The sequence below is a fragment of the Leucoraja erinacea genome, chromosome 7 (genome assembly GCF_028641065.1).
Source record: "Leucoraja erinacea ecotype New England chromosome 7, Leri_hhj_1, whole genome shotgun sequence".
Lineage (NCBI taxonomy): Eukaryota > Metazoa > Chordata > Chondrichthyes > Rajiformes > Rajidae > Leucoraja > Leucoraja erinaceus.
This window is the reverse complement of record NC_073383.1, coordinates 4362568-4383808: the sequence shown is the minus strand read 5'-3', so window position 1 is coordinate 4383808 and position 21241 is coordinate 4362568. Positions and strand designations below refer to the sequence as shown.

General features: G+C 44.2%; 1 protein-coding gene across 1 annotated transcript in view; it reads right to left on the bottom strand.

Moving 5' to 3' along the window:
- The window catches only part of col6a3 (collagen, type VI, alpha 3), a 246465-nt gene that overhangs the window by 12888 nt on the left and 212336 nt on the right, over nucleotides 1-21241 (bottom strand). The window contains exons 19-22 of the mRNA XM_055637667.1: nucleotides 20337-20975; nucleotides 10622-11206; nucleotides 7134-7760; nucleotides 5343-5930 (exon numbers count right to left, since the gene is read on the bottom strand). Of these exons, the coding sequence (XP_055493642.1) occupies nucleotides 5343-5930; nucleotides 7134-7760; nucleotides 10622-11206; nucleotides 20337-20975 (2439 nt within the window). The remainder of the gene's footprint in view (nucleotides 1-5342; nucleotides 5931-7133; nucleotides 7761-10621; nucleotides 11207-20336; nucleotides 20976-21241) is intronic.

The window sequence follows — 21241 nt, the reverse complement described above, 5'->3', positions numbered from 1 at the left end:
CAAACATGGGGTGCAAATATGACCCAAGGTTCTTGATTCCCCTGATGGTGAATCTGTGGAATTCTTTGCCACAGAAGGCTACGGAAGACAAGTCAATTGATATTTTTAAGGCCGAGTATAGAAGTTATATAGAATGTATATAGAAGAAACACGTTACTTCTTAAATCTTACCAATATGCTTAAAACATTGAGTGAAGCTCGCAGATGTCAGCTTTTTTTGTGTGCTCAGAAGTCAAGGCCCAAAAACGTGTTATTGCTTAGTTTATTTTTGCTTTAGTCTAGAACATTATGATAACTTAGAAATTGGAGATAAAAGACAAGGACAGTACGAGGTTAAAGTTAGTAAAAACATACGTGCTAAGCAGCCAAAGATAAGAACTGAAATTACAATAAAACGCTGCATGAAAGGATGGATCAGTGAACATTTGGAGAGTGGCTGAGCTGTACCATCTCTGAATTTTCCAGGCCCAGATTTGTGCAAATTAAAGGCTTCTCGTCTTCTTGAAGAATTCTCCGTGTCTGTGTCATTTATATCTTTAATTTGAGTCTTGTAAACCACGACAAGAGGTGGATAGATTCTTGATTAGTACGGGTGTCTGGGGTTACTGGGAGAAGGCAGGAGAATGGGGTTAGGAGGGAGGGATAGATTGATTGAATGGCAGAGTAAACTTGATGGGCTGAATGGCCTAATTCTGCTTCTATCACATGACATGAAATTTCCAGAGCACCCTAACATGGCTGAGAGAACTGTGGATGCTGCTGAATGTTCCAGGGGACAGAGGCACATGCTATAGATATGATAGAGATGCAGGCAGGAGATCATGTGGCAGGGGGAGGGGTTGGAGGAGTTGGGGGGGGGGGGGGGGGGGGGTCAGAAGGGGGGGGGGGGGGGGGGGGTCAGAAGGGATGGCGTTTTTCAGGAGGGAGGACATAACTACACTGTCTAAAGAGAATATTCTTGGGGGATTATCCAGTGAGGCTCTATGGAAAGAAGATAGAAACTGGAAAGCAATGAGGGAGGCCTCCGCTAGCAATAACCAACCTGATCTCGCGGTGGCTCAGCACTTCAACTCCCCCTCCCATTCCAAATCCGACCTTTCTGTCCTCGGCCTCCACCATGGCCTGAGTGAGGACCACCGTAAATGGGAGGAGCAGCACCTCACATTTCGCTCGGGCAGTCTGCACCCCAGCGGTAGGAACATTGACTTCTCTAATTTCAGGTAGTCCTTGCTTTCTCCTCCCCTTCTCAGCTCTCCCTCAGCCCACTGGCTCCTCCTCTTCCTTTCTTCTTCCCCCACCCTCACATCAGTCTGAAGAAGGGTTTCGGCCCGAAACGTTACCTATTTCCTCCGCTCCATAGATGCTGCAGCACCCGCTGAGTTTCTCCAGCATTTTTGTCTAACTGGAAGGCAATGGTCACTTTGATGGGACTGTATTATAGGCCTCCTCAATGGGAGAGATTTAAGAGGGGGCTCAGATTCCATGAAACCTATCATTTATAGGGTAGTTCATCTTTGTAACGGGTTGCCAATGGAAGCTATGGAACCGGATGCAATTCTGACTTTCAAAATTATGACTTTGGACAGATATATGGATAGGAAAGGTTTGGAGGAATATGGGAATCTAGCCCTGAATGCCAACTTGGTCGGCCTGGAGAAGCTAGGCCCAAAGGCATTTTTCTGTGTTCTGTAGCTCTATGTTTCTATTGCTCATTACCACTGTTTAAGAGAGGGTAGGGGGGCCATCTGTGAAGTTAGATCTATTTAGCCTAACATCAATAATGGGGAAGATATTCGTACCATTATAATTGCAAAAATAAAAGCTTGGATGAGGTTCTACTGCAGTTGTACAGGGTCTTGGTGAGGCCACACCTGGAGTATTGCGTACAGTTTTGGTCTCCAAATCTGAGGAAGGACATTATTGCCATGGAGGGAGTGCAGAGAAGGTTCACCAGACTGATTCCTGGGATGTCAGGACTGTCTTATGAAGAAAGACTGGATAGACTTGGTTTATACTCTCTAGAATTTAGGAGATTGAGAGGGGATCTTATAGAAACTTACAAAATTCTTAAGGGGTTGGACAGGCTAGATGCAGGAAGATTGCTCCCGATGTTGGGGAAGTCCAGGACAAGGGGTCACAGCTTAAGGATAAGGGGGAAATCCTTTAAAACCGAGATGAGGAGAACTTTTTTCACACAGAGAGTGGTGAATCTCTGGAACTCTCTGCCACAGAGGGTAGTCGAGGCCAGTTCATTGGCTATATTTAAGAGGGAGTTAGATGTGGCCCTTGTGGCTAAGGGGATCAGAGGGTATGGAGAGAAGGCAGGTACGGGATACTGAGTTGGATGATCAGCCATGATCATATTGAATGGCGGTGCAGGCTCGAAGGGCCGAATGGCTTACTCCTGCACCTAATTTCTATGTTTCTATGTTTCTATGAGTGTATGTTAAATAAAGAGAGCAGCATGAAATGGCGGCACGGTGGTGCAGCGATAGAGTTGCTCGCTTACAGCGCGAGAGACCCGAATTGAATCCTGACTACGGGTGCTGTCCATACGGAGTTTGTACATTCTCCCTGTGACCACATGAGTTTTCTCTGGGAGCTCTGGTTTCCTGCCACGTATAGGTTTGTCCCAGGTTCATTATCTTTGGTAAGTTGTAAAATTGTCCCTAGCGTGTGTAGGTTAGCGTACAGGATGCTTGCTGCTCAGCACGGATTTGGTGGGCCGAAGGGCCTGTTTCCGCACTGTATCTCTAAAGGCTAAAGACTAAAATTGTTAAAAAATCAGAATTGAATTCTTTGAATTGTTTACAGATTTTGTCAGAGTAATGCAACAGATATAATAGATTCTGACATTTTGATAGATTTCAAAAAGTATTTGTGATGTCTTTTAGAAGCAGGAAAATGAGAATCAAATGGAAAGTGGCAAATAAGTATGTAAGATTGTCCCTTGATTGGAGCCAATGGACAGATTTTTTCAGAATGATTTTTCAAGGTTGTTTCCACAGGGGAGCAGTAGTGAGCTCAATAGCCTCTGCAGTTAAAAAACCCCACAAAGTGCTGGAATAACCCAGCGGGTCAGGCAGCATCTCTGGAGGACATGGATAGGAGATGGTTCGGGATATAGAGCCATACAGCATGGAAAGAGGCCCTTCACCCCAACTCGTTCATGCTCGCCAAGATAGGAACATAGAAACATAGAAATTAGGTGCAGGAGTAGGCCATTCGGCCCTTCGAGCCTGCACCGCCATTCAATATGATCATGGCTGATCATCCAACTCAGTATCCCATACCTGCCTTCTCTCCATACCCTCTGATCCCCTTAGCCACAAGGGCCACATCTAACTCCCTCTTAAATATAGCCAATGAACTGGCCTCGACTACCCTCTGCGGCAGAGAGTTCCAGAGACTCACCACTCTCTGTGTGAAAAAAGTTCTTCTCATCTCGGTTTTAAAGGATTTCCCCCTTATCCTTAAGCTGTGACCCCTTGTCCTGGACTTCCCCAACATCGGGAACAATCTTCCTGCATCTAGCCTGTCCAACCACTTAAGAATTTTGTAAGTTTCTATAAGATTCCCTCTCAATCTCCTAAATTCGAGAGAGTATAAACCAAGTCTATCCAGTCTTTCTTCATAAGACAGTCCTGACATCCCAGGAATCAGTCTGGTGAACCGTCTCTGCACTCCCTCTATGGCAAAGATGCACCATCTAAGTTAATCCTATTTACTTGTGAAAACTGCACAAAGTGCTGGTGTACCTCAGCAGTTTCTCCAGCCTCACTGGAGAACATGGATCGGGTCGGGTCAGGGCCCTTCTTCAGACTCAATCCATGATCTCCAAAGACGCTGCCTAACCGGCTGAGTTCCTCCAGCACTTTGTGTCGTTTTTGTAAACGTTATTTCCCCATTTGCGAGCATTTGGCCCATATCCCTCCAAACCTTTGCTATCTATGTACCTGTCGAGATGTTTTTAAAATATAATTACTTCAACTACTTCTTCTAGCAGTTTGTTCCATATACTCACCACACTCGGAATGGAAAAAGTTGCCCCATAAGTTTGTATTAAATCTTGCCCCTCTCAGCTTAAATACATCCTCTTGTTTTTTTATACCCTTACCCTAGGTAAAAGACTGTGCATTCATTCTATCTATTCCCCTAATTATTCTATACACCCCTATAAGATCACCCCTCAGCCTCCAACACACCAAGTAATAAAGTCTTAACCTTCCCTATAGCTGGGCTTCTCAAATCAATAGACAATAGACAATAGGTGCAGGAGTAGGCCATTCGGCCCTTCGAGCCAGCATCGCCATACAATGTGATCATGTCTGATCATCCCCAATCAGTACCCCGTTCCTGCCTTCTCCACATATCCCCTGACTACACTATTTTTAAGAGCCCTATCTAGCTCTCTCTTGAAAGCATCCAGAGAACCTGCCTCCACCGCACTCTGAGGCAGATAATTCCACAGACTCACAACTCTCTGTGAGAAAAAGTGTTTCCTCGTCTCTGTTCTAAATGGCTTACTCCTTATTCTTAAACTGTGGCCCCTGGTTCTGGACTCTCCCAACATCGGGAACATGTTTCCTGCCTCTAGCGTGTCCAAGGCCTTAACAATCTTATATGTTTCAATGAGATACCCTCTCATCCTTCTAAACTCTGCACCCGCTGAGTTTCTCCAGCACTTTTGTCTACCATTGATATTCCAGCATCTGCAGTTCCTTCTTAAACTCCTTGTAAATCTTCTCTGCACTCTTTCCAGCTAAATGAGCTGATTTATACCAAAGATAGACACAAAATGCTGGAATAACTCAGGTGGTCAGGCAGCATCTCTGGAGAAAAAGAATAGGTGATGTTTTAGGGTCGGAAAAGTCTAGAGGAAGGGTCTCAACCCGAAACGTCACCCATTCCTTCTCTCCAGAGATGCTGCCTGTCCTGCTGAGTTACTCCAGCATTTTGTGTCTATCTTCAAGAAAAAGTATTTGTTCTGTCTGGAGTGTGAATAGTTATGATTAAAATCCTAGACTAAAGGTTGAGAATCTTTCGCTTCAAGAGTGTCAGGATTTCATTTATTTAACTTGAAAGTTAGTGGAATCAGATTTCATGAATAACAAAAAAATTAATGAGGCATCTGGGCCTGAGGACTTACAGACTAAAAATAGGATGCAGGAACAATTATGACAACTCTTCCAAAGAGACCGCTCATATGAGGACAATATTAAAAGCTTCTGCATGTGAAGTTGCTATGATTTCTAATTCTAAGATCACATATTTCAAGAAGTTGGAACAAACCATTTAATTCATACGTTAAATATAATCATGATGAATTGAAGATATTTTACCTTCAGTGTTTATAGTATTTGCATCCTCAATAATAACAATGGTGTTAACTTTAATTATCAGCTCCTTTTCAATAGTTGCCAACTCAGAGAAATCATTCAGTTTCATTACAAGGCTGGGTTCATATACGATCTGTTGCATCTCCGATGTGTCTGCGCCCTTGGCCCCGATGGCAATGGGCACAATACCAGCCTGTCTCAATGCCTCCGCCCCCGGCCCAACATTGTCCCTGGATCTCCCGGCTGTGATGAGCACCAGGATCTGTGCGGCTCCAGCATCTCTTCTGCTGCCTGCGGCTGGGATGAAGACGTTCCTTGTGACAAACTCCAGCGCAGCGCCAGTGTTGAGGGGTCTTCCTGTTTTGAGTTTCAATTTTGGTATTGCATTCAAAAGCTCATCTTTCGTTGAATGAACATTGAGGCCGAATTCGAGCCTTGCGTCAGAACTGTATTGCACCACAGCGACTTGATCTGTGTCAGGTCCAACATCAAACCCCTCGATTACCTTCAATAGAAATTCACGGACTTGTGAAAACGATTTCCCCATTCCAGGGGAACCGTCGATTAGGAAGACGATATCTCTCTTCCTGGCTGCAAAAATCAAATGTGTATTCAAATATAAAATATGTGAATAACTTAAACAGAGAGGTGCATTATGGAATATTAACTGTAAAATGCTGAGGGACCTAATAAAGGACAACTGAATGGAATAGCAGTTATTTTGGTTTGCAATAACTTATAACAATTACAGCACGGAAACAGGCCATCTCGACCCTACAAGTCCGTGCCGAACAATTATTTTCCCTTAATCCCACCTGCCTGCACTCATACCATAACCCTCCATTCCCTTCTCATCCATATGCCTATCCAATTTATTTTTAAATGATACCAACGAACCTGCCTCCACCACTTCCACTGGAACCTCATTCCACACCGCTACCACTCTCTGAGTAAAGAAGTTCCCCCTCATGTTACCCCTAAAATTCTGTTCCTTAATTCTGAAGTCATGTCCTCTTGTTTGAATCTTCCCTATTCTCAAAGGGAAAAGCTTGTCCACATCAACTCTGTCTATCCCGCTCATCATTTTTAAAGACCTCTATCAAGTCCCCCCTTAACCTTCTGCGCTCCAGAGAATAAAGACCTAACTTATTCAACCTATCTCTGTAACTTAGTTGTTGAATAGAAACTATACATTAGTCTTCCTTGTTTAAAAAAAACATTTTTTTGGAGATACGGCACAGAAACAGGCCTTTCGGCTCGCTGAGCCCACGCCGACCAGCGATCCCCGAACATTAACATTATCCCACACACACTGGAGACAATTTACATTTATATCAAGCCAATTCACCTACAAAACTGTACGTCTTTGGATTGTGTGATAAAATCAAAGACCTCAGAGAAAACCCAGACAGGTCACGGGGAGAACTTACAAACTCCGTACAGACAGCACACACAGTCAGGATCGAACCCGGGTATCTGGCGCCGTAAGGCAGCAACTCTACCACTGCACCACCGTGCCGTCCTTATAAATGTGTGCTTTTTGAGTCTAGTCCAGAAACAGACCCCATCAGCTAATCTTCCTTCAAGTGAACTATTTGATGCCTGGTTTTCAATCAGGAGATGGTGTCGAGCTCCTGTCTCACAGTCATGAGGAAAGCTACAGAAGTTCCTCCAGCTTTAATAACATCCCAGCATTGTCTTATTGGATAGGGAAATGATAATGCATTATAACTGTACAAGTGCAAATGGTAATGAAGTCATATCTGAATAAAATAAGAAATGGAATTCAAGTACCTTTTGTAGATGTGGCCATTTCATCCTCAACAACTGTTGGCTCTTCAATTACAGTTGGGACACTCAGCATTGTCAGTGGCATTATCAATTGATTCAGAACATCTGGCAGAGAGTGCAATTCGTTTACACTGAAGACCAAACTTGGATCAATTGCCATCTCTTCCAACTGGGCTGGGTCCGCGTTCTTAACCCCTATGGCGAAGGTCATGACCGCAGCTCGCTTCAGCGCATTTGCTGCCTCCTCCACATCATCGCTGGACCTTCCACCAGTAATGAGCAGCAGAAACTGGGGAACGTTCTCCTTTATTCGACTTCCAGCAGCACTCGTGAAATAGTACTTCATGGCATAGTCCAACGCAGAGCCAGTGTTGGCTTTAGCCCCACCTCTCAGACTGAGGCTTTTGATGTGAGACAGAAGCTCAGCCTCTGTTGAGTAAGTGTTCAGGTAGAACTCAGTTTCCGCAATATCGCTGTACTGTGCCAGACCCACTTGCACCTTGTCCCGTCCGATGGCCAGGTACTGGATTATTCTGATCATAAAGTCACGGACATGAGGTAAGTTAGCATTTCCGATATTGTCTGATCCATCGATGAGGAACACAATGTCTCTCTCGCTCATTTCCTTTGCTACAAGTGCAGGAAAAAAGTGCACGACATGTCATACAAGATCCCCAAATGTGAACTGAACCAATAAAATGCAACATAAAAGCATCTCGAGTTATGCCAGACCTGAAATATTTCACAATAGTGAACCATATAAGGAAAAAAATTAATTGTTGATACAAAATGCTGGAGTAACTCAACGGAACAGGCGGCAACTCTAGAGAGAAGGAATGGGTGACGTTTCGGGTCGAGACCGAATTCTGAAGAAAGGTCTCGACCCGAAACGTCACCCATTCCTTCTCACCAGAGATGCTGCCTGTCCCGCTGAGCTACTCCAGCAAATTGTATCTACCTACGATTTAAACCATCCTCTGCGGTTCTTTCCTATACATTGTTGATACAGCAGATCTTGGAGCAGCCATTTTTAGGTGAAGAGTTGATTTTCAGATGGTGTTGAAGAGTTTAAATTGGCATTCAGCATGGAGTGAGCGAGCTTCATAACTAATTGACTTGAGTAGCCTAAAGTGTTTCCCACACCCTAAGCTAAGCCCAGCAAATGGATAGTCTGATGCTCAATTCAGTTCTTTACAGAAGTTATCACAAAGAGCTGGCAGGTCGCAAGCTTGGCGCATAAATTGCCTTTTCCTTAAAATAACCAAAACAATATTCTTTAAAGCTGCCATGAAAGAAAGTTGTTTACTTGACTATGATTCATGAGGTACGAGGAGCAGAATTGCCCCTTTTAGCCTCATTCCCCAAGTTGTGTGGCCGTTGACAATGTGCTTACATTCTGAGATTTACCATGAGATTTTACCACTATTCTTGTTGGCTGAATTTAAAATAACACAGGCAGTGCAGCAGATCATAAGGTCATAAGTGATAGATAAGTGAGCAGAATTAGGCCATTCGGCCCCATCAAGTCTACACCGCCATTCAATCATGGCTGATCTATCTCACCCCCCTAACCCCATTCCCCTACCTTCTCCTCAGATGTGTTTACATGGGCTGTCGTGAAGCTTTTGATAAGATCCTGCTAGTTGGTGCAAAAGATTAAGACAGAAGTGATCCAAGGCAAACTGGATCCAAAATTGGCTTGGAGATAAGAGGACAGAGAGTACTTGGGCTGTATGTTTTTTCTGAAGAATTCTGTAACAAGTTGAGTGTGGCAGGGATCACAGATCAGGCATCTTTGCTATTTGTCACATATTTATAACGTCAAGAGAAATTAAGACCATTGAAAGGCCTCGCCCCGAAACGTCACCCATTCCTTCTATCCAGAAATACTGCGTGACCTGCTGAGGTACTCCAGCATTTTGTGTCTATCTCCGGTGTAAACCAGAATCTGCAATCAGGCACGGAAATCGCTATCAAAATATGGGGGGGAAGGGGACAGGGGGAACACAATTTCTTGGCAGCCGCGCGCGCATGCGCGCACTCACATACACACGCGAGACTTCGGAGGCTCAATCCAGAGCTAAACGGCCTGTCTCGCTGGGTTAATCTACAGCCCTGCCTGGACTGACAGGACACCAGCGCTGCTTCTCCGCGCTGGCTGTAAACCTGGGCCATATTTCCCGCAAGTCCAGGCAGGGCTGTAGGTTGACCTGGCGGGACTGCCAGAGTTGAGCTTGGTTTCTCGCTGGTTCTCTGCTGTGGCTGTGATCCTGGGGGCACAGCTCCCATATGACTCCCGACCTCTCTGGCCACCCCCGGGTGTGGGGGGGAGGGGCACTCGAGGGGGGACGGGACAGTGCTGGAGAGCCGGGATCGATCCTGGCTGCGGATGAGGCGCATGTCTGTGCTGAGAGTGTTTTGGCACTCCTCCCTCCTCCAATCACCACGCTGAATTATCATGTCCCGCCCCCAATGCCCGCTGACCGGCGTCTCTCTTGTCCAATCGGCGCCCTCGATCAGCAGTCCCACCCCCACTCTCGCGGAAAGCGGAGATTTCACCGGGTTTTAAAATCCGGATTACAAAAAATGGGGGGGGGGGACTGTCCCCCACCTCTCAAAAAACAGGGGGACGTGTGTCCCACCTGCCCCCCCCCCCCCCCCCGAGATTTCCGCCATTGTCTGCAGTTCCTTCCTGCAAATTATGTCATATGGTTTGCATTAGCAAGTTGATTAAATTTGGCACTTTCACCCTTAAGCTTCAAACTTTATCACTTAGGTAAAAAGACACAACGTGCTGGAGCCCACCTACATCAAAAGTCTGCTTACCCATCACACCACCTCCAGGTCCCTCAGATCAGCCCACGGGGATACTGAACATCCCCCGGTCTAGGCATAAGCTCAGGGGCGACCGCGCCTTTGCGATTGCAGCTCCTAGACTAGAACTGCCTCCTCCATCGACTCTTTTAAGTCGAGACTTAAAACTCATCTTTACTCTCAAGCCTTTCTTGAAGTCCTCTGAAGGGGGGCCATATGTATGTATTTATGTATGTACTTAATCTATGAACCACTGTTGTATAACGTTATTACCTCCACCAATGTAAAGCACTTTGGTCAACGAGAGTTGTTTTTTTAAATGTGTTATTGAAATAAAAGTGACTTGACTTGACTTGGTGTAACTCAGTGGGCCAGGCAGCAAAACCCAAAGACCATGGCTAGGTGGCATTTCGTGTCGTGACCCTTCTTTAGTCGGAAGAAGGGTCACGACCCAAAACATCACCTACCCATAATGATCCGCTGTTACTCCAGCATGTTTTGTCTTTTTATGTAAACCAGCATCTGCATTTATTTGCTTCTATAGTAATCATTTAATACATTGAAGAGCATATTGTGGCTCTGCATTCAGGATGACCTCCTTTTTAATGTAAAAAAACCCCCCACAGTTTTTGCTCTTTTAACCAACGCAAAAATACATTACTTAGCAGCGCTTTTACCTTCAGTTATAATTATTGGCTCCTCTGTTGCAGGCACTGGTTGAACTTTAGACAGCAGCTGCTGTTGAATTGATTGCAATTCCTGGAAGCTGCTCAATTTGAAAGCTGAGTCTGGGTCGGAAGTGATTAGTTGCATCTCCGATGTGTCTGCGCTCTTGGCCCCGATGGCAATGGGCACAATACCAGCTTGTCTCAATGCCTCTGCTGCCGGCCCAACATGGTCCCTGGATCTCCCGGCTGTGATGAGCACCAGGATCTGTGCAGCTCCAGCATCTCTCCTGCTGCCTGCGGCTGGGATGAAGACATTCCTTGTGACAAACTCCAGCGCCGCACCAGTGTTGAGGGGTCTTCCCTTTCTCAGCCTCAGATCTCTTATTGCATTCAAAACAGCACCCTTTGTTGAATGCCTGTCAAGGCCAAATTCAAACGTTGGGTGGGAATTGTATTGCACCACAGCAACCTGATCCTTGTCAGGCCCAACATCAAGCTCCTGGATTACTTTCTTCAAAAAATCACGGACCTGAATAAATGATCTCCCCATTCCGGAAGTGCCATCAATTAAGAACACGATATCTCTCTTCATAGCTGCAGAAAATGAAAATTATTATTCAATAAACAAAAATGGAAATAATTCATTCAATGTAATCTATATTTCAGTCAAATATAAATAAACAATCAAGGAAATATAAAGTTGCATTTTTTTCATTTTGTAATATTTTCTTCATGGTTGAGCTCTTAATATTCATTGACATCTTAGTCATAGAGTTATAGTCATAGAGTGATACAGTGTGGAGACATGCCCTTCTGCCTGCGCTTGGTCCATATTCCTCCAAACCTGTCCTATCCATGTGCCTGTCTAACTGTTTCTTAAACGATGGGATATTCCCAACCTCAACTACCTCCTCTGGCAGCTTGTTCCATTAACCCACCACCCTTTGTGTGAAAAGGTTACCCCTCAGATTCCTATTAAATCTTTTTCCCATTCAAGATTCTCTTGCCATAGAGGGAGTGCAGAGAAGGTTCACCAGACTGATTCCTGGGATGTCAGGACTGTCTTATGAAGAAAGACTGGATAGACTTGGTTTATACTCTCTAGAATTTAGGAGATTGAGAGGTGGATCTTATAGAAACTTACAAAATTCTTAAGGGGTTGGACAGGCTAGATGCAGGAAGATTGCTCCCGATGTTAGGGAAGTCCAGGACAAGGGGTCACAGCTTAAGGATAAGGGGGAAATCCTTTAAAACCGAGATGAGAAGAACTTTTTTCACACAGAGAGTGGTGAATCTCTGGAACTCTCTGCCGCAGAGGGTAGTCGAGGCCAGTTCATTGGCTATATTTAAGAGGGAGTTAGATGTGGCCCTTGTGGCTAAGGGGATAAGAGGGTATGGAGAGAAGGCAGGTACGGGATAGTGAGTTGGATGATCAGCCATGATCATATTGAATGGTGGTGCAGGCTCGAAGGGCCGAATGGCCTACTCCTGCACCTAATTTCTATGTTTCTATAAGATTCATGATTCAAGATTCAAGATTCAAGATTCAAGAAACGTTATTGCCATGTCAACAAGTTGATAGGAATGTGACTTGGTTCGCTTGAAACTATGTCCTCTGGTCCTTGATTCCCCTACTCTGGGCAAGACGCTCTGTGCATCTACCCAATCTATTCATGATTTTGTTCACCTCTATAAGATCACCCCTCATCCTCCTGCGCTCCATGGAATAGAGACCCAGCCTACTCAACCTCTCCTGATAGCTTACATTCTCTAGTCCTGGCAATCTTCTCTGAACTCTTTCAAGCTTGACAATATCTTTCCCATAACATGGTGCCCAGAATTGAACACAATATTCTAAATGCGGTCTCACCAACGTCTTATACAACTGCAATATGACCTCCCATCTTCTATACTCAATACTCTGACTGATGAAGGCCAATGTGCTAAAATACTTTTTCACCACCTTATCTACCTGTAACTCGTCCTTCATGGAACCATGCACCTGTACTTCTAGATCCCCCTGCTCTACAACACTACCCTGAGGCCTACCATTTACTGTGTATGTCCTGCCTTTGCTAGACGTCCCAAAATGCAATACCTCACACTTCTCTATATTAAATTCCATCAAACATTCCTCTGCCCACCTGGCCAATCGATCCAGACAGGGGCGGATTAACCATTAAGCAGACTAAGCATGTGCTTAGGGCACCAGGGCCAAAGGGGGCACCACAAAGTTGGGAAAAGGGTGAAAAGAAAAAAAAAACGAATGAAGATTTGTAGAAAAAAAAAGATTAATTTAAAACTAGTGCAAATTGATCATAATGTTCTGTTTCTTGATCATGGTGCACCCTAGGGTTATCATCCCAGGTGTACCACAAGGTGCACTCTGACCTCTGTCGGTCAGTAAGATCATTAACACTGTCACATGTTTCCTGTTGTGGAATATTCTCGACTGACCCCTGTGCCTCAGACATGATGTGTGCGATATCCCTGGAAATCTAAGACCACTGCACTGGTAAGATGTCATACAGCTTCAATGATCCTTTATTTAATTAGTATACATAGTCGTCTCTTATCTGTCGATCTTTTTTGAGACTTTTTGTGTCTACTTTTGCCTGATTTAAGCTATTTTTTGTTGGCGAGGTGCAGTGTCATAGCATGTGTTTAAAAGTAAAATGATGGAGCCAAATTCAGTTGTCATGGCAGTCATTTCAATGCCACTTTTTAATTTCAGCCCCATGTAAACGTCAAAAATGAAGTGTGTTCAGTTGAGTGGTGCGCAAAAGAGAAAACGTGCAAAAGAGAATGAGCAAAATAATCTGTCTGTTGTAGCCAAGACGGGAAAGCTGACAGATTTCTTCTTACAAACTGCAGAGAAAGATGATCCAGATCAAAACCAGTGTCAGTCTTCAGAGACAGCAAGTGAATCAACTCTATCTCGTTCATCAAAAACAGGCAGTGTTGGTGCAAGGCCGGATTTTCATGATGAAGTTGCACATGATGAAGTGCCACAACCTGGACCTAGTTCTACGACAAGATGTGTAAATGCTTTTGAACTGTCCAAGGAGTTTAGAGAACTGACCAAGGATGAAATGAACAAAGCTAAGGACCCAGGGTTGTGGGATGAATTTTATGGTGATGATGTGACTTATTGGGTTGCTTGTGGACCCAGTGAATGTCAGCACCACAATGGGCCATTTGACAAATCGTGTCGCAATTTCATCAGTGGGAAGCCAAAGAGATACTGTTCACAGAAAATCTTTTTTGGAATAAAAGCCAATGGTGAACACTACAAGAGAGAATGGCTGTTGTACTCCCCTTCAAAAGGATCAGTTTACTGTTTTGTTTGTAAACTATTTGCACCCAAGGGGTCAACGCATTTTGCTAGAAATTAAGGATTCAGTGACTGGCGAAACACTGCTGTAATTGACAACCATGAAAAAAGTACAACTCACCGAGATGCCATGTTGACATATTTAACTCGGAAACAAGGCTTAGGCTTGACACAGCCACTGGAAAAACAAATTGAAGAGGAGTACAATTACTGGGAGAATGTGCTTCGGCGTGTTGTAGCAATCATTTGCACACTGGCTGAACGAGGATTGGCATTCCGAGGAAAAGTGGAAACATTTGGGTCTCTCAATAATGGGAATTATTTGGGGCTACTCGAATTGATAAGTCAGTTTGACCCATTCTTGGCTGCTCACATATCACGGTATGGCAATGCTGGAAAAGGCAACCCTTCGTACCTGTCCAAAACGATATGTGAGGAACTTATTGAGTTAATGGCAAAGAAAGTGCACTCCGTCATCATTGACGAAATTAATGTTTCTGGGTACTTCAGTCTGTCTGTGGACTCAACGCCTGATCTTTCGCATGTTGACCAACTGAACATAGTGCTCAGATACTTGCAAGATGGACAGCCAGTTGAACGATTTATCACATTTTTGGAATTACAAAACCACACTGGTGAAGCTATGGCACAGCAGGTGTTGAAGTACTTGTGTGATGATTGTAAATTGGATTTTGCTAAATGCAGAGGGCAGTCATATGACAATGCTGCCAACATGTCTGGACATTACAATGGCATGCAGCAAATCAGTTTGCCATTTATGTACCCTGTGCAGCTCATTCACTAAATTTAGTTGGACGAAGTGCTGTGGATTGCTGTCAAGTTGCAGTAGATTTCTTTGCCACTGTACAACTGCTCTACACATTCTTTTCAGCCTCAACTGCTCGGTGGAGAATTCTCAAAGATTGCATTGGAAATGAAAAAGTGTTGAAATCACTTTCAGACACCAGATGAGAAGCACATGCTGTGGCAACTGCAGCAATTATCAACTCTTTCTTCAAGATTCTGGAAGCTTTATCAGATGACCAGTTGCAAGAAGGTGACACTAGAAGGGAGGCAAAGAATATTGCAGACAAGATGCAAGAACTGGAATTTGTGTTCATGCTGAACTTTTAGAATGAAACTTTAGAAAAGTTTCACGGAACAAGTCAACTTCTTCAAAGTGAAAATATGATCTTGCAAACATGTGCAGATTTGTATTCATCATTGGCAGACCAGTTGCACACATCAAGAGATGAGTTTGAGAGATTTGAATCACTTGCAAAGGACATGCTCCCTGATGTAGAATACAAAGCAACTCAAACGCGTAAGCATATAAGAAAGAGAATGGCCAACGATGGAAATGCACCAGAAGTCATTCTCAGTGCCAGAGACAAATTCCGTATCTCCACTTTTTATGTAATTGTTGAAAAGTTAGAAACGGAAATGAGGAGGAGACGAAAGGTGTACGCTGAAATAGCAGACAGATTCTCTTGTCTGACAGATATTCCTAATGCCACCCAACAAGGTGCTAATTCCCAATTATCAGAAAGCGAAAGGTACTCAAAGACTTGTCAGACACTCATTGATGTTTATCCAGATGACATGAACAACACTTTGTCTACAGAGCTTCAGCAGTTCCATTCATATGTTCTTCTTAAGTTTAAAACAACCAAGAAAACATCTTTCACTCACATGGGACTTTACAACAATTACAGAAGACAAACTAGAGAGTGTCTTTCCAAATGTTGAAATTGCCAAGATCACTAACTGCACAACAGAGAGGTCTTTCTCACAACTGAAACATGTAAAAAACCCAAATAAATCAGTTATGCTTCAAGAAAGACTCGACACTGTGTATATTAACAATTCAAGCAGACATTCTGAGAAGTATTAATTTCGAGGATGTTATCAGTGATTTTGCGAAAATGAAATGTAGAAAAATGCCTTTCAGGTCATGAATATTGGAACTTTGATACATTTAATGTGAAATATTAAAATAGATGTTGTATTGCATTTTTGTAGAACTTTATGTAGCCCAAGCTTGGCTTAGTTTGTACAGTATATTGTGTTATCATATGAATAAATGTTTGTACTGCTGCAACCTGCATTGTATATCTGGTCAGACAGGTCAACAACTAAAATGGACTGGGTCAGTGTGGAAAGGAGGGGGGCACCAAGATTGGTCAGTGCTTAGGGCACTAGTGAGCCTTAATCTGCCCATGGATCCAGATCCTGCTGCAATTGTTCACAACCATCTTCACTATCTACAAAACCACCCACTTTTGTATCATCAGCAAACTTGCTCACCTTTCCCTATATGTTCTCATACAAATCATTGATGTAGATGACAAACAGTAACGGGCCCAGTACCGAACACTGAGGCACACCACTAGTCACAGGCATCCAATCTCAGAAGCAACCTTCCACCATCACCCTCTGCTACCTACCATGGAGCCAATTTGCTATCCATTCAGCTATGTCTCCTTGGATCCCATGCTAGCTAACCTTCCAGAGCAGCCTACCATGCGGAACTTTGTCACATTCATATTCTAATCTACCCAATACGTTTGACGGCACTGAGCCTGTACTCGCTGGAATTTAGCAAGATGAGGGGGACCTCATTGAAACTTATCAATTAGTGGTAGAGTCCAGGACAAGAGGACTAGAGGTCATAGCCACAGAATTAAAAGACCCTCCTTTAGGAAGGAGATGTGGAAGAATTTATTTAGCCAGAGAGTGGTGAACCTGTTGAATCCTTTGCCACAGACAGTTGTGGATGCCAAGGCAGTGTACTGATGTTTTTAAGGCAGAGATAGATTCTTGATTAGTACGGGTGTCAGGGGTTATGGGGAGAAGGTAGGAGAATGGGGTTCAGGGGAAGAGATAGATCAGTCATGATTGAAAGGCGGAGTAGACTTGATGGGCCGAATGGCCTAATTCTGCTCCTATCACTTATGATCTGATGACAATACAAGATAAGAAAGCCACTGCAAAGTATTACAGTGGACCCTTTGTGTAAAAAAAAACAATGTGGTATCCATTTAGTAGAGCATATTAAAACTTCCCTTAATCAATAATTTGAAAAAGAAATTGCTGAAAATACCCAGCTGTTCAGGCAGCATCGGTGGAGAAAGAAATCGTTGATGTTTCAAGTCTGAGACCCTTTATCAGAACAGTCCTGTTCACCTTGGGCAGTTCTGCCAAGATTACCTGGAGGTGTGGGCAGATTTTCACTCATCGCCGTCATGCCAAATAGACTTGGCAGTAATTTCCCAAAGGGAATTTCATTTCAATAGCTGTTTCAGTTTATGACTGTAACCGGAATGTGATGGTGATTACTTTTATGAGATGGTGATTACTGTGATTAGCAGTAGCTTTAAATATTTGTAGCAGATTCAAGAAGCAGAATCTGTTCAATTAAAGAGAGGAAAGAAGTGAAAATAGACTTGCAGTGGGGAAGTAATGTGTAAAGTGCCTGTCCCACGGCCATCATTTGTGCGTAATTTACCCGACATAAACTACCCGTCACGATGCATGACACGTGCGTTGTGACACGCACGTGATGCGCGCATGGTACGCATTGCGCGCGCATGGTGCGTGATAACATAGACAGTGACCCGTGGCCGTCGCAGGATTTTGCGATGTACAAAATCTTCGCTCGCCATCTGCGTCACGAGCAAATGACGGGCAAGTGGGACAGGCCCTTATCTATAGCAATCCAGACACCTGAGAATTTTAGTTAAAACCTCCGATTTTAGTTAAAACCTCATTGGAGATAGAGATAAAGAGCAACATTCTTTGAGCCATGACAACACTACACCGAATAAAGCTTTTTACCCCAACATCTCTATCTGAATCATTATGTGTCTATCTATACTAATTCCATTTACCACCACAAGTAGTGGGGACTTGGAATGAGCTACCAGAACAAGTACGTACAATGTGTACAAGATATTTGGATGGAATTACATGGACAGGAAAGGCTGAGAAGGATACAGGCCACATGCCGTCAAATTGCACTAGCTCACAATGACACTGGGCCTCCTCCATTGCCAGGGAAAGGCCACATGAACACTAGAGGAACAGCTCCTTATATTCCACGTGTGCAGCTTACAACCCAATGGCATGAACATTAACTTCTCTGGTTTTGGGTAACACCTCCCCATTTTTCGTTCCCCTTTCTTTCCTTTACCTGTTTGAAGCCCCCCCCCCCCCCCCCCCCCTTCCCCCCACCCCCACACAGTCCCATTCCACCTTTATCCTTTTCCCTGGCTATATTTTCACATCTTATACTCCCCTCTTCTCTCCTCAACTGACCCTCTTTTGTCTTTTTCTCGTCCCCTTTTGTCTTTGTTTTATCTCCAGTGTTGGTACATCCACGTGCCCGCCTTATTTTTCATTTGCCAGGCTTTGTCCCAGCCCCACTTCTTTTCCAGCTTTCTCCACCCTTACTACAATCAGTCTGAAGAAGGGTCCCATCCTTTTCACCCATCCATGAGCTCCAGAGATGCTGCTTAACCTGCTGGCTTCCAGCATGTTTGGTTCCCTGTGTCATGAATCATTCTGCCACCTGCAAATGTCTTGATCATAGCTCCAACAATAACATCTGCATTCCTGCATATTACATTTCCAGCCTTTTAAAAGAGTAAAGCAGGCATTCAATTATATTAGTTGACAGATAGTTACTGCCACGTAAACAGTCCCTTAAAAAGCACAAGAATGATGCATTAAAAGACTTAAGAGCCTGTCCCAAAGTGTCTGCCCACACAGTCAGTACACATCTCCTACAACTGTCTCCTGTACTAAGTCACCCCCAACCCCCCCTCCCCCCACTCCCCCCTCCTCCCCCATCCCCCCCCCCCACCGTTCCCCTCCCAACTCCAGTCCCGTCCCGATCCCCTGGGAAACTGAAGGGAGCGATAATCAACTGCCACGGATACAAATAATATCATACACAAGAAAGGGCAGATGCTGGTTGACAAAAAGTGAACACACAGTGCTGGAGTAACACAAAGACGCAGCAGAATTTTGGAAATGTCATCCCGTCACCCATTCCTTCTCTCCAGAGATGCTGCCTGCCCGCTGAGTTCCCACGGTAGACTCACGAGTCGCTACGGTAAACTCACGGGGGATCTATGGGACATCTACGTTCTTACAACGAGTTTAAAAGTTTAACATTTTTACTTCAAGAGCAAATTTGACTCGTGGAAATCTTTCATCATGTTTAAAGATTTTTCACGAGTTAACAAGTTTCCCGAGTACCTGCCGCTAGCGTTACGAGTTCCGACGTTCCCGCTACGTTAATTTTACGTGATTACCACGAGTTTGATTTGTTTTAACTGGAACTCGAAAGAGGGAGCACATAACGCCAATTCTGGCCTCCCTCCACTGGCTCCCGGTGTACTTTCGAGTTCATTTTAAAATTATTTTATTTGTTTTTAAATCTCTAAATGGGCTCGCCCCGCCTTACCTCTCTGAACTGCTCCACCCATACGCTCCTGCCTGGTGCCTCAGGTCAGCTGATCAGCTGCACCTGGAGGTACCGAGGTCTAAGCGGAAGCTCAGAGGGGATAGAGCCTCTCTGTTGCTGTTCCGGCACTCTGGAACACCCTGCCGTTGCACATCAGACAGGCCCCCTCACTGTCCATCTTCAAAACCAGTATTAAAACACATTGATTTTCCTTGGCTTTTGACACTGCTTGAGACTTTGGTCCTGTTTTTAGTGCTTTTAATGTTTTTAATTTTTATTGTTTTTACTCTTTCGTTTAATGTTTGTATTGTTATGTAATAATTTCTTGTCCATGATCAGTCATGTTCAAGACTTTGTTGCAACTGTGGTTGTTTTAAAGTGCTCTATAAATAAAGTTATTATTAAACTCGGGATCTCTCGTGGGTGGACTCGCACCGTGAGACAGGGGTTTAAGGCAGCAACTCTACCGCTGAGCCACCATGGTGTCTTGATATAGCTTGATATTATTCTGAAGAAGGGGGTCGACCCGAAACATCAATCATTCCTTCTCTCCAGCGATGCTACCTGTCCCGCTGAGTTACTCCAGCATTTTGTGTCTATCTTCCGTGTAAACTAGTATCTGCAGTTCCTTCCTACACACTGAGTGTTATTCCACTAGCATGGATAGGAAAGGTTTCGAGAGATATGGGCCTAACACAAGCAAATAGAACTGCCAAATGGTTGGCATGGACAAATTGGACAAACAGGCCTGGTTCCTAGCTGATTGGTCTTTGACTTTAACCATATTGGCTCAAACTATAAATGAATAAGAATCTATCGAGGTCAATAGAAATATGCTAGCGATTAATTTCACTGACGGTGGAAAATATATTATTTCACGAGTGGTGTTCCTTGAGAAAAAGTAAATGTAATTCAGCTACCTCTGGTGTTGTCAATCGTGGCTTCTTCAACATGCACTGCTGGCTTTTCGGTGGGTGTTTCCAGAGCATGTGTTCTTTCAAAGGATGCAATCACCTGTTCCTGTAAGCCTGGCAGAGAAGAGAAATCCCTCACACTGAAGCCCAGATTGGGTTTAGAGGCTATCTCCTTGAGCTGAGCAGGGTCTGCAGACCCTGATCCAACAGTTAGGGTTATCACGTTGCTCTGCTTCAATGCATCTGCAGCTCGCTTGATGTCATCTCCAGACCTCCCACCAGTGATGAGCAGCAAAAACTGGGGGACACCGTCCTCTCTTCTGCTGCCTGCAGATCTGGTGAAGTGGTATCTGAGGACAAACTCCAATGCCTTCCCAGTGTTGAGTGTCCGGCCACCTTGAAGAGTGAGGGATCTCAGCACAGAGAGAATTTCATCTTTTTTGGGGTAGGTGTTTAGATAAAACTCTGTTTCTGCTTTGTTGCCGTACAGCACCAGGCCGACTCGCACTCGGTCACTTCCAATATCAAGTCTCTCGATTATCGCTGACATTAACTCACGGACTGGCGGTAGATTCGAATTCCCAACAAAGTCAGATTCGTCAATCAGGAACACAATGTCTCTCCTGCTGTCTGTCGAAGATAGAACTAGAATAGAGACACATACAAAAAATACACCAGGTTACATCAAACCAATTACAAAATAAATAAAGTTGACGAATCAAACTTTTTAAAGGTCTGAAGAAGGGTTTCAACTCAAAACATTGCCTATATCCTTCGCTCCATAGATGCTGCCTCACCCGCTAAGTTTCTCCAACATTTTTATCTCCCTTGCAAACCTTTTAAAGACCAACGTCATCATTAGAATTGCAAGGGGCGTGGAATAAAGAAAAACCTTCTTGCATTCCTGTCAA